This window comes from Apodemus sylvaticus, chromosome 9 (assembly GCF_947179515.1).
Source record: "Apodemus sylvaticus chromosome 9, mApoSyl1.1, whole genome shotgun sequence".
Lineage (NCBI taxonomy): Eukaryota > Metazoa > Chordata > Mammalia > Rodentia > Muridae > Apodemus > Apodemus sylvaticus.
Genome location: NC_067480.1, coordinates 76,689,522 through 76,703,670, shown reverse-complemented (window position 1 = coordinate 76,703,670; position 14,149 = coordinate 76,689,522). Strand labels below are relative to the sequence as shown.

At 40.8% G+C, this 14,149-nt stretch overlaps 1 protein-coding gene across 1 annotated transcript in view; it reads left to right on the top strand.

Annotated features, from left to right (window-relative positions):
• Positions 1 to 14,149, top strand: part of Plcl2 (phospholipase C like 2) — a 183,005-nt gene that overhangs the window by 150,795 nt on the left and 18,061 nt on the right. Inside the window, exon 6 of the mRNA XM_052191902.1 lies at positions 13,133 to 13,242. Coding sequence (XP_052047862.1) covers positions 13,133 to 13,242 — 110 coding nt within the window. The remainder of the gene's footprint in view (positions 1 to 13,132; positions 13,243 to 14,149) is intronic.

The following is a 14,149-nucleotide window of genomic DNA, read 5'->3' as shown; positions in this document are numbered from 1 at the left end:
AGCTAGCTAAAGAATCCGATCAGAGGGCTGCAATTTCATCTCAGGGAAATGTGTCCGGCCATAGCTTTTTAATGTGGTTGATGAGTTGCCGCCCACTTATGCCCTAAAAGTCCCTGTCATGAGGATTCTAGGTCACAGCTCCTATACTGAATTTGGAGAATTGGAGATAAGTTAAAGTTATACAATCTAAGTTTTGAGACCATTTATAAATTGTACTCTTTGACTTTTGAAACATACAGATATTCTTGGTGATTTTGTTTGATGGAAAAATTTCTTTAGAACACACAGTAAAGTAAATTTTCAGCTAAGAACTAATTATTAGTATAGCTACAACATTTTCAATCAGAAATAAATTGAATCCACAGATATAAAACCCACGGAAGCAAAAACATACTATACTTAATTTGGTAACTTCAAAATAACTTTTAAGTAGTTTAAAAGTAAAATAAAACTAATCTTAAGTACATTGTTTTAAGATCAATGTACCTCATGAGTATTTAAGTTTGGTATGTGTTATATGCTCTATTTAATCTCCTATATTTAGAATTTATAGGAGAAACCATACCCAGGATGTTTAATAGGTCACCTGTGTTATATTTGGTTATAAAAAATGGCTCTAATTTCAATGGGATGAAGAGACAATACTGTTTCTGATTTAGTTCCATCTCCTTACACAGCAAGTTGCTTCTCTGTGCTTTTGTTAACTCTGTGTGTGTGTGTGTGTGTGTGTGTGTGTGTGTGTGTGTGTGAGTGCACATGGTGGACCTTGCACTGAGGAATGACTGTGGTGTTTCCAGTGTTATCTGTGCTAAGGATGAGAAAGCAGTAGACTTGGCTGTTTCTCCTCAGTGTGCTCTAGGAGAGTTGTGGATACTTGCACTTATGTTTCAGGCTGGTTTAATTAGATCATTTGAAAATTGTATAACCATTTATTCATTTTAAATAACATGAAAGTCTGCCAATGTTACCTTGACTTTTCATTAAATGTGAAGCTCCTAAAACATCCACTTAAAATATTTAAATTTTAAAGCATTTTGAAGTGTGACCACATTCCTGGTCAGTAAAATATAAAAAAATAACGTGCTAAGATTTTAGCTTCTTAACTCATAAGTAACTGTAACCTCTGGCTTTATATGGGTGGCAGAATGTTGAAGAATTCTGGACTCTTCAGGTATTGTTCTTCAGGTACCATTCACTTGACAGGGACTCTCATTGCCTGGGTTTACCAAATCTTCCAGGTTGTCTTGCTAGCTGGCCCAAGGGTCCCCTGTGCCCCTAGCCCCTCTGTCCCTGGCATTGGGATTGTCAACAAGTGCTATCTCAGCTGACTTTTCTCCATGGATTGTGGGAATAAGCTGAAGGCCTTCTGCTTCTATAACCGTGCTGTGCAGACTGCGGCATCTGCTCTGGCCTCTGCTACCTCTCTAACTGGTATTCCATGGTGCGCTTTCCCCTTTAAAGAAAACATGACAACAATATGAGCCACCCAGATCCCCCGAGCTCCCAGGGACTAAACCACCAACCAAAGAGAACACATGGAGGGACCCATGGCTCCAGACACATAGGCAGCAGAGGATGGCCTTGTTGGACATCGAAGGGAGGAGAGGCCCTTGGTCCTGCGAAGGTTTGATGCCCCATTGTAGGGGAATGCCAGGACAGGGAAGTGGGAGTGGGTGGGTTGGTAAACAGGGGAAGGCAGAATGGGTTAGGGGGTTTTTGGGGGGGAAACCAGGAAAGGGGGCAACATTTGAAATGTAAATAAAGAATATATCTAATTTAAAGAGAGAGAGAAAAGAAAGCGTGATGAGTTGTACTTTCAGTCATTTATGTTATTTAGTTGAAACCAAGCTAGTGTTTGGGATACAGACCAATAGGAAAAACAATTATTTTGTTAAGAATCAAGTCCAAGACAATGTGACAAGTTATACGTGCCTCCAAAATGTACAAAATTATAACAAATGTGTTCTGGAAGAGCATTTGGAAGTAAAAAGATACAAGGAGCCATGTCCCTGCCTGCCATTATTGTTGACCTGGTTTCCATTTCTGAACCGCAGGCTGCTTCTCACGGTCCACACAGCTGCAGCAGCTGTCTGCCCCTCTCCAGACAGTGCTCTCTAGGGCGCCAAGGCTCCTCAGGCTCTCTCTCACACGTGCTGTAAAGCTTCTCAATACTGACTTTGCAGATGACTATCACAGAGTAATTTTCTCAGGTTAAACAAAATTCCAGTTTTTAAAACTATGTTTTCTTATCTATAATCTTGTGAAAAATACTTAAGCTTTGAAGCTGGGAGGCCCTGTTTCATTCCTAATGCTGCAGATAAGGAGACAGGCCTTACACAGGCCTGCTCTTAGTATGCATCTTTTCTCACTGGCGACAACTGAGGTGTCACTGATGAAGTGTCATCAGTGTTTCTGGGCTTCTTCCTATCCCAGCAGAAGCTATCTGGGGGAGTTCCTCATCTTCCTATCCTTTTAAGATCTGTAAAGACTCTACTAAGCAAGCCTTATTAAGAACCTGTGTGGGTACTGCCTCAATGTGAGAGTTGAGGGACTGCCACTGAAGCACCTGTAATCCAGAGCCACAGGGAAAGACTGCAAGCCCGAGAACAGAGAATGCTTGCATGCCAGAGAGCAAGAGGAGTTACCTCTCCCAGCTGACCCAAAGGAGCCTTAGGCAAACCGAGAGACCCGCCTGCCAGCAGGCATCACTGAACTGTGCTGTTTGCTCCTGGCTTGTGTCCCAGACTCTGGATGACCTGTGGTCTGCTGATGAGACACTCAGCAGAAGGCCTTATCTCCTCAAAGATTCATGTGAGAGGGATTGGCTGTTAGCTTATATATGATTACTTAAAATCACAGGGTCACTTAGGTTTTAGAAATGTAAATTTGTCTGATTCATTATTTTTAGTTTATGTATGAGATTAAAATAATTTTAAATAACTTATTCTTGCAGTTTATCTTCTAAAGTTTTGCATTGTTCCACATGACTGTCTTATCTTCCATATGGCATGCCTTCTACTACAACAATCCTACCTTGGTATTACACATGCACATATTTTGGTGCTTATTTTAAATAAAGCCACTGTTATATATTTTTGTGTCACCGTTTTAATATTGTTACTATCTTGGCTGTGTGATACCTTAAAACTTTGCCATTGTGTTCCATAACAAAATTATGAATAGTTATGCTGATTGCCTAAACATAAGTTTCTATTCTTAGTTTTCTGTGTATGTACTTAGAGATCTGTGGACATTCATGCAAAGTAATTGGCATGTTTAAATAATGACTTTTGCTGCAATGTAGCATGATGTAATCAAACTGCTTACCAGTGGTATGTCATCAGTAAGTGTTATTTGCTGACCGTATAATGTTTTAACTTCAACAATCAAGAATTACTCTCATTATCCAAAATCCCCTGACTTTAATATTATAGATTCCTGTCTACTAATTGGTGGAAAAAGGAAAGTGCTCTTTAAAAACTCACATGGCCAAAAGCTTCTCTTTACTTCTTGAAGTAAATGTTCCTCATTAGGTTTTATGGTAGGATCTTTTAAATAAGGGAAAACATAGAGAACACTGTTCAAGATCACTTAAAAACCATGTCGCCGTGAAGTAGACAGTGACTAGAAAGAAGAGTAGACCCTTACCTGCCCTCCTCACTTCCTGTCCCACTTCCATTGAAGGGCAGGCAAGATCGGCAGTCTTGTAATTTCTAGAGTTTCGAGTGTTGTCCCTGAGCCTAGCCCTGTACACATCTCTCTGGTCTGACTTAGCTCCTTACTCTCCAAGCCCAGCTGTCCCCCAAGAAATCCCTAGTCCTGCCCTCCTACTTGAAACCCTTCATGGTACTTGCCAAAAATGCCTGTGTCTGCACCCGTCCCGGCATATCAAACCATAGTATCCTAGAGGGAGAAAGTCTGCGTCTTAGGTGCACTGTGGGAGCTGAGGTTTGTAACTTTTCAGCGAGGTCCCACTCTACATGCTCCATGCTCTGTAGAGTATCCGAGTGGCTGCAGTTCCCTTCCCCCACCCATCCAGCAGCCACAATCTCACCCTCTCCCCAACCCACTTCTCCCTCCCTATGCCTTCTCTTTCCTACAATTAAACGCTGGGGAGTTGAAAGCATCTGGAGCAGGCTGGATGACTTGGTCTTCACAGTTGCTTTTCTGATTTTTACCAGCCACTGTAGAGCTTGCTCTGTCTTTTAAACAGAATTATATTTTATAAAAGGAGAAGAAAACCCTGTTTTCAAGTTTCTTGATAAGATAGGACTTTTTTTATTGGGGTAGTTCTTTGCAATAAGTATTTGGAAATAGGAAGGAAGTTACTTAACACCCAACCCAACCAAGTCCTTTAGCTCCCTATGTCTTGCTAGAGTAATTCCTGTTATTACCAAGGTGTGTGTGTGTGTGTGTGTGTGTGTGTGTGTGTGTGTGTGTACACGTTCATGTGGGCAGGTACATATATGAGTGTGCATATATAGAAAGAGGCCAGAGGTCAACCCCAGGTTCCTCAGCTTCTGCTCCCTTGTTTGTTGAGATAGCTTCACTCACTGGCCTGGATCTCATGAGTAGACAGATCTGTCTGACCAGCTAGTCCCAGGGATCCTCCCCAGTTTGAGGATGGCAAGTCTGACAGCACGGTGGGCTTCTGTGTATGAGTTCTTGAGAACAAATGTAGTTCCTTACACTTGTACAACAAGCCATTTCCCACCAAGCTGCCAGCCTTGCTGCTTTTCTCTTTTCTGTGTCTTGTTCTCCTTTAGTCTATTACAGAGTCTGTTACATGTAGAGCATGCAGCTCGTTATCTGAGCTCTTCAGCAGCACCGGAGAGGAATGGGTTCAGTTAAACCCAACGGGATGCTCACACTGCCTTGTTAGCAGAACAGAAGGTGAATGGACAGAAGGGCTGGTGAACTGGGCATTGGGATGAATTTCTCCAAGAATTAAGAATTGGAACCAGAGAGGTTCTTACACTTAGATGACTGCTCCATGTATACTTTTAAATGGGAAAAACAGAAAAAAATACTAAATTGGCAGCTTATTGTAGTTACCTTAAATGTGTCAGCCTTTTAAAAGTATTTTTTATGTTATGTATATGGATGTTTTTCCTATATGTCTGTCTGTGTACTACCTATATTCCTGATGCTCTCCAGGGCCAGAGGCAGATATTAGAGTATCAGACTGTTATGTGGGTGCTAAGAATCAAACCCAGATCCTCTGATAGAGTACAGTGCTCTTAGTGGCTAAACTGTCACTCCAGCCCTGTGTGTCAGCTTTTTATTAATGTTTAAAGACACTAAGAGACAAAGTTGTTAGTCCCTGAAGAGAATTGTTCTGAAATGGTATCATATAGAAGGGATTGAGAGGATAGAATATTCAACCAGAACATGAACATGTATGAAATAGCATAGAATTCAGGCACAGTGGCACATACCTACCATCTACCTATTCTGGGGGCTGAGGTAGGATTGCAGGTGCCAGGCAGTCGAGCATGGGAAACAGTGAGACCATAGCTCAAAATTAGACTAAAAAGGCCAATGAAGTGGTTCAGTGGCTAAAGGAGCCTGCCATTAAGCCTTATATCCTGAATTTGGTTTCAGGACCTGCATGATGGAAGGAGAGAAAACCACCTTGACCACGTTATCCTCTGAACACAGACATTACATATTGGGCCAATGCACTACCATGTGTATGCATGCATTAACACACACACACACACACACTACATAAACATGTAAATGTAAAGATAATTTATTCCACTTTTAAAATAAGGAAATTATGAAACTTAAAATAGAACTGATCTCATTGTTAGAATGCGTGCTCACTGTCCATGAGACCCTGATTTGCATCCCCATTACCATAAAAATAAAATAAATGTAAAGCAGGAAATGCTTTCCATCTTTACACATATATAATATAGTAATATATTACTATAAATGTGTAAGTAGCAGATAGTACTTTTCTCAGCATCTATCAGTAGGGACTGGGCATGTCTACACTGGCTCACCCAGCGCTCAGGCTCCGGCACTGTTAGAAACGTGAACAAGGGTTCTGACCAGTCCAGGGTCAGATGCACTGTGCAACAAAATAAGAAAAATGAGGAGCAGAGTAGTGCGTGCCGTGTAGTGCTCCTGAGCTTGTATGTGCATTGAGACAGTACAGTGAAAAGAGAGACCACACTAGTAGAGAGAACATGAAGTCCGGGAGAGCAGGAAAGAAACACAGCCTACCTGGATGCTCCAGTCAGCCTTTGCAGTCATGGTACATTTTGAGTAAATTTAAAAAAAAAAAAACAAACAAACAAAAAAAAACACACATAGACACTGACCCAGAGAAACAAAACTAAGCCAACCGTTGAACCCAGCTGTGCTTTACCCCATGATGTAAGCACATAAATAAATGGATTTACTGTGTATTCTCAAGAAAAAAAGTGATAGAATTTAAATTTGGCTCAACAGTTTTCATTATTGTGAGTCATGGTGCTCTCTTAGGAATTAAGATTTTGAAAATGAAGACACAATATACCCAAATCTATGGGACACAATGAAAGCAGTGCTAAGAGGAAAACTCATAGCCCTGAGTGCTTCCAAAAAGAAAATGGAGAGAGCATACACTAACAGCTTAACAACACACCTGAAAGCCCTGGAACAAAAAGAAGCTATTTCACCCAGGAGGAGTAGAAGGCAGGAAATCATCAAACTCAGAGCTGAAATCAATCAAGTAGAAGCAAAGAGAACCAGACAAAGAATCAACAAAACCAGGAGCTGGTTTTTTTTGAGAAAATTAGCAAGATAGATAAACCCTTAGCCAGACTAACCAAAGGGCACAAAGACAGTATCCAGATTAACAAAATTAGAAATGAAAAGGAAGATATAACAACAGAAACTGAGGAAATTGAAAAAAAATCATCAGATCCTACTACAAAAGCCTATACTCAACACAACTGGAAAATCTGGAGGAAGTGGACAGTTTCCTAGACAGATATCAAACACCAAAATTAAATCAGGATCAAATAGATCATCTAAAAAGTCCCATAATCCCTAAAGAAATAAAAGGGGTCAGAGAAAGTCTCCCAATCGGGGGGAAAAAAAACAAAATAAAAAAAAAAAAAAGATGGCTTCAGTGCAGAATTCTATCAGACCTTCAAAGAAGACCTATCACCAATACTCTTCAAACTATTCCACAAAATAGAAACAGAAGGAACACTACCCAATTCATTCTATGAAGCCAAAATTACACTAATACCAAAACCACACAAAGATCCAACAAAGAAAGAGAACTTCAGACCAATTTCCCTTATGAACATCGGTGCAAAAATACTCAATAAAATTCTTGCCAACCGAACCCAAGAACACATCAAAATGATCATTCACCATGATCAAGTAGGCTTCATCCCAGGGATGCAGGGATGGTTCAATATAAGGAAATCCATCAATGCAATCCACTACATAAACAAACTCAAAGAAAAAAAACCACATGATCATTTCGTTAGATGCTGAAAAAGCATTTGACAAAATTCAGCATCCTTTCATTCTAAAAGTCTTGGAAAGAACAGGAATTCAAGGCCCATACCTAAACATAATTAAAGCAATATACAACAAACCTGTATACAACATCAAACTAAATGGAGAGAAACTTGAAGCAATCCCACTAAAATCAGGGACTAGACAAGGCTTCCCTCTCTCCATATCTTTTCAATACAGTACTTGAAGTTCTAGCTAGAGCAATTAGACAACTTAAGGAGATCAAAGAGATGCAAATTGGAAAGGAAGAAGTCAAATTATCACTATTTGCAGATGATATGATAGTATACTTAAGTGACCCAAAAAACTTCACCAGAGAACTCCTACAGCTGATGAACAACTTCAGCAAAGTGGCTGGTTATAAAATCAACTCAAGCAAATCAGTTGCCTTCCTATACTCAAAGGATAAGCAGGATGAGAAAGAAGTTAGGGAAATGACACCCTTCACAATAGCCACAAACAATATAAAGTATCTTGGTGTGACTCTAACCAAACAAGTGAAAGATCTATATGACAAAAATTTCAGGTCTCTGAAGAAGGAAATGGAAGAAGACCTCAGAAAATGGAAAAATCTTCCATGCTCTTAGATTGGCAGGATTAATATAGTTAAAATGGCCATCTTGCCAGAAGCAATCTAAAGATTCAGAAATGAATCCACACACCTATGGTCACTTGATCTTCAACAAAGGAGTGGAAAAAAGATAGCCTTTTCAACAAATGGTGCTGGTTTAACTGGAGGTCAGCATGCAGAAGAATGCGAATTGATCCATTCTTATCTCCTTGTACTAAGCTCAACTCCAAGTGGATCAAGGACCTCCACGTAAAACCAGACACACTGAAACTGATAAGAAAGAAACTGGAGGAAGACCCTTGAGGACATGGGCACGGGGGTAAAGTTCCTGAACAGAACACCAAAAGCTTATGCTCTAAGATCAAGAATTGACAAATGGGACCTCATAAAATTACAAAGTTTCTGTAAGGTAAAGGACACTGTCAAAAGGACAACGGCAGCCAACAAATTGGGAAAAGATCTTCACCAACCCTACATCTGATAGAGGACTAATATCCAATATATACAAAGAACTCAAGAAGTTAGACCCCAGGGAACCAAATAACCCTATTAGAAATGGGGTACAGATCTGAGAAGCACCTTAAGAAATGCTCAACATCATTAGTCATTAGGGGAATGCAAATCAAAACAACCCTGAGATTTCACCTCACCCCAGTCAGAATAGCTAAGGTTATAAACTCAGGAGAGAGACAGTAGGTGTTGGGGAGGATGTAGAGAAAGAGGAACACTCCTCCACTGCTGGTGGGATTACAAGATGGTACAACCATTATATAAATCAGTCTGGTTGTTCCTCAGAAAACTGGACATGACACTTCCGGAGGACCCTGCTATACCTCTCCTGGGCATATACCTAGAGGATTACTGGCATGCAGTAAGGACACATGCTCCATTATGTTCATAGCAGGCTTATTTATAATAACCAGAAGCTGGAAAGAACCCACATACCCCACAGTGGAGGAATGGATATAGAAAATGTGGTATATTTACACAATGGAATACTACTCAGCAATTCAAAACAATGAATTCATGAAATTCTTAGGCAAATGGTTGGAACTGGAAAATATCATCCTGAGTGAGGTGACCCAATCACAAAAGAATACACATGGAATGCAATCTCTGATAAGTGGATATTAATTAGCTCAGAAGCTCTGAATACCCAAGACACAATTAGCATCACAAATGACTCCCATGAAAAAGTAAGGAGAGGACCCTGATCCTGGAAAGGCTTGATCTAGCATTGTAGGGGAGTAACAGGACAGAGAAAAAGGAGGGGGGTGATTGGGGAATGGATGGAGATAAGAAGGCTTATGGGACATATGGGGAGGGAGGAACTGGGAAAGGGGAAATCATTTGGAATGTAAACAAAGAATATAGAAAAGAAAAGAAAAAGAAAAAAAAGAGAAATCAGAATGAGTATATAATAAAATCTTTCTTTTGATTAAGGAAAAAAAGGAATTAGGATTTTTCCACCTAAAAAGGAAAAATAAACCTGAATTTTCAAAAGTTATGTAAAAACATTCTTAATTAAATTTAAATTCAAAGTACTGGTTAAGATCTCTTTCTATTTTTCTTTTTCTTTCTTTTTTCTTTCTTTTTTTTTTTTTTGTTGCTGTTTTGTTTTATTTTGTTTTTCAAGATAGTATTTCTCTGTGTAGCCCTGGCTGTTCTAGAGCTAACTCCATAGACCAGGCTGGCCTTGAACTCACCAAGATTCAGGATCTCTTTTAAAGTTCATAAATCTTGTCTTAATTACTGTTCTCTTGCTATGAAGAGATACCATGACCAAAGCAAGTTATAAAAGAAAGTGTTTGAGGGTTCACTGACTTTCAGAGAACTAGGGTCCATGACCAGAATATGGGCAGCAAAGCATCAGGCAGGCATGGTGCTGGGGCAATAGCCTTGAGATTACATGCAATCCTCACACCAGAGGCAGAGAGAGCCAGCTGGAATAAAGGGGTCTTTGGAAACCTCGATATCACCCCTGGCAACACACCTCCTCATTCTCAACGATGGAAGTTGATAGGGAACTCCCATCCAACCATGACACTGCTCTGCTCACAATAGCCTCAAAAGGGAAGTGCCCTAAATGCCCATCAACTGAGGAGTGAATAAAAATATACATGATGTTATTTATCTAATAATATTGTTATATAAAATATATATGATATTAAAGGAAGTAGGAAATTTATATGTAAATGGTTGAGGCTGGAAACAATTATTCTGAGTGAGGTAACCCAGCTACAGAAAGACAAATGTCTCATGGTTTGTCTCATTTCTGAATAATAGCCTTGTATTTTCATGCATGTGTATTACATTTGGAATACCCATAGAGGTTAGGAGTTTAGTAAGGAGCCATGGGAACTGGCGTAGGGTAAAGAGCAAGAAAAGTGAGGAATGGGAGAACAAGGTAGAGAAGGAGTGTGGGAGAGATAACTATCACCGACCTGGGAAACTCCTAAACAGGAAGCTTCCAAAAACATATGTATGTATTCATGCATTCATATATACATACATACATATACACACACCCACATACATAGTTTAAATAGTTACCCTATAGCTGGAGGTAATACAACAACTAGACAACTCATTCTAGCAAAGAAAAAACCCAGCACCAGGAATGGATTATATTTTTCTAGTTTGCCAGTGGGGTCCTGTAGATTCCCACTGTAATAATATTACAGATTATTGCAAGCTCTCTGGGTTACCCCCTGAACTTGATGGTAAGATCATGTTGCTGAAGACACCATGATTCACTCATAGAACATGGAGTCTCAAGCTGATACTCAACTAGAAGCTTCACACTTACTGGCTAGCTTTCATGCTGGAGGGTACTGTGCACACTATCAGAAGAGAAGAATAATCCTCAGTCAGACACAGCTGTAACCCCTGTAAGCTACCACAACTGGCCTGACAAGATGTACCCAGGTATAATAGTAGTATGAATGTTACGGCAGTAACCAGTCACCTTCTGCTTAGATCTTAGGTTGACGCTCTGAGATGGAAACCATACCTGGCACTGTTAAAGGGGCCAGGAGCCTGTGTCTAGATAGGCCTACGCCTGTGAGAGAAAGCAGTGCTGATATTTTGCTAAGGCATGTAGTATTAAAACTACTCCTAATAACCTGTTGCTATACTCATGTGTCAGGATATGGCTTAGCCCTCAGCAGAGAAACCTCTTGTTTGTTAATTGCTGCAATTAACACTAGACCTTCAATTGGTCAGTGTGCAGTTAATAAGAGATGGCAGCCCTAAATGCATATATATCATACTGTGTGCAAGCTACTTTAGTATCAACATGACAGAAGCAGAGTCTTTGGAGAAAAGGGAACCCAAATTGAGAAAATGCCTCCATAAGATTGGGCTGTGGGCAAACCTGTATGGCATTTTTTTAAAAAATTAGTGGTTGGTATGAGAGGCCGTAGCCTATTGTGGGTGGGGCCTCCCCTGGGTTGGTGGTCTTGGGTTCTATAAGAAAGCAGGCCAAATAAGCAATGAGAAGTATGCTAGTAAGCTGCATTCCTCCATGGCCTCTGCATCAGCTCCTGCCTCTGGGTGCCTGTCCTGTTTGAGTTCTTGACCTGACTTCCTTCAGTGATGAACAGCAATGAGGACATATAAGCCAAATAAATCTCCCTTTCCTCAAGTTAGTTTTGATCATGGTGTTTCATCACAGTAATAGTAATTCTAAGACAATTCCCCTCCCCCAAGGGGAGGGATCTTTATTGGAAAGGTAGGGGAATGATTGTAAGAGACATGTGTGGTAGATAACATCAGGTCATAGTGTTTTCCAGGCTAAACAGGACAGGTGTACCTACCCTGAGCTTAGCAGTTGTGTCAGCAGGCATATACTTGCATAAACCAGACAAGACTCCCTGATGGAGTGAGGAAGGTAGATATGAAATGCCACCAATAGTCAAAAAAAAAAAAAAAACTATTGGTATTTGATGGCTGCAAAAGAGAGTCAGTTTTGTTTAATGATATGGTCCCTGATAGAGTAAATACACTTCCAGGTGGGTTCCAAGTCTAGGAGCAGATGGCCAATATAAACTGAATGTAGTGGTGTGCAAGGGGAGGGTGGCTCTTGGAAGAGTTAGATGGTGGGTATGATCAAAATACAGATATAGTGCACGTATGCACACGTGGGCTCTCTCTCTGTCTTTTCTCTCTGACTCTCTCTCCATGTCTCTCTATCTCTCTCCATATCTCTCTCTGTCTCTCTCTCATACACACACACACACACACACACACACACACACACTATCCTTGAAGAAAATAACTAGCCCTGGGAAGTCAGAAATGAAGAATGTATTTTGAAATTAGAGTATCGTTTTCTAGAAAGCAAGGGAGGTATCAAAGGCAACTGATTGCTTAAAAATTGTGTGGTCTTGTTTTGAAGGGGTCTTATTGCCCAGTGATGGAATGACTGACTAGAGGGGAATAAGCAAAAACAACCTATGAGTTATAGTGACTCCAAATAAAAGAAAGACTCTTGTATTATTGCTGTGAGGACCCATCTATAGAAACTGTTTTTTTGAAAAACAATTAGGAATAATCATTTGATTATGTCACCCATGTAGAATCACAGTGTAACTGGAGTGTTGGTGCGTTGCTCCCCTTCCCAGCAGGCAGGTCTGATGTTTACCAGCAGCAAGTGTGCATCGGTGCACTGCCCACCCCCATCCAGGGCTAGTCCTTAGTAGAGATGACACCTCCCTGACACTCCAGATCCTGGGCCAGCCTTGGTTCCTCCGCATGATTGTTGGCAGCCTGTATCTACAGTAAGAGCAGGTAGAAGTAACCACCTGCAGACCTGCGAGGAGCCCTCGTCTGCTGACCTCAGAGACACCCCCACTGTGCATAAGTTGAGTCATCTGTGTTTTCTCTCATCACATTCTTAAATAGACACACTTATGAAATTACAGTGCAGCTTGGAATTGTTCTAGATATATCTAGGAAATACATGCTGCCAGTTCATTACCACCTATATAGCATAGGGAAGCAATAACCTTCATCTGTTTTTATTTCTCTCAGCCATGGAATTTCATGAGCACTTGCACAGCATAGGCACCAAGGAGGGACTGAAGGAACGGAAACTACAGAAAGCGGTGGAGAGCTTTACCTGGAATATTACAATCTTAAAGGTAATGTATTACTTGCTTTTCTGTTGCTATGATAAAGTGCCTTGACCAAGGCAACTTGGAGAATGTATGTTGCTTAGCATTCCAGAGGAGTGAGTTCATTATGGCAGGGATGCAAGGTAGCAAGCAAAAATGGTGGCCAGAACAGGAGGCTGAGAGCCCATATCTCTAACCACAAATTAGAAGCAAAGGAAGCAGTATAGAAGTGGAACAAAGCTGTAACATTTCCAAACCCACCCCTAGTGACACTTTTTTCCAGTAAGGCCACACCTTCTAAAGGTCTCCAAACAGTGCCACCAGTGCGAACATAGAGTCCAGATGTCTGAGCCTGTATATTTCTCATTTAAACCATCACATTCCAATTCTTGGTTTCCACACACTCGTGGCCATATCATAATGCAAAATTAATTTAGTTTGTCTCCAAAAGTCCCCATAGTCTTTCACAATCTCAACATTGTTTAAAAGTCCAAAGTCTTCTGAAATTCACAAACAATTTCTAACTGTAACCCCTGTAAAATAAAAATAGAATTATGTATATCTAGCATGTCACAGCAGAGAATACAGATTTCCATTTTAAAGAGAGGAATGGGGACTTGAGGAGGAAATACTGCACGAGTCTGACTCTGAGCAGGTGAAATGCCAAATCCACAGCTCCATGGCCATTTTCGGGACTTTTGTTTAAAAGAGCTTAGATGGCACAGCCCCTGCAGCCTGGCTGTCTGCAGCATGCTTCTCGCCCTGCATTCAGCCTTCTGTCCTTAGCAGCTGCCCCACAGCTCTGTCATCCCCAGCACCTTGGGGTCTGTGCTGCATCCCAGCCTTGCTTTCACAGCTTCCTGAAGTGGCCTCTCCTCTCCGGTCCTCTTCACTTTTGGGCTTTTACAAAGGGATTCTCCTGCCACACACTGCC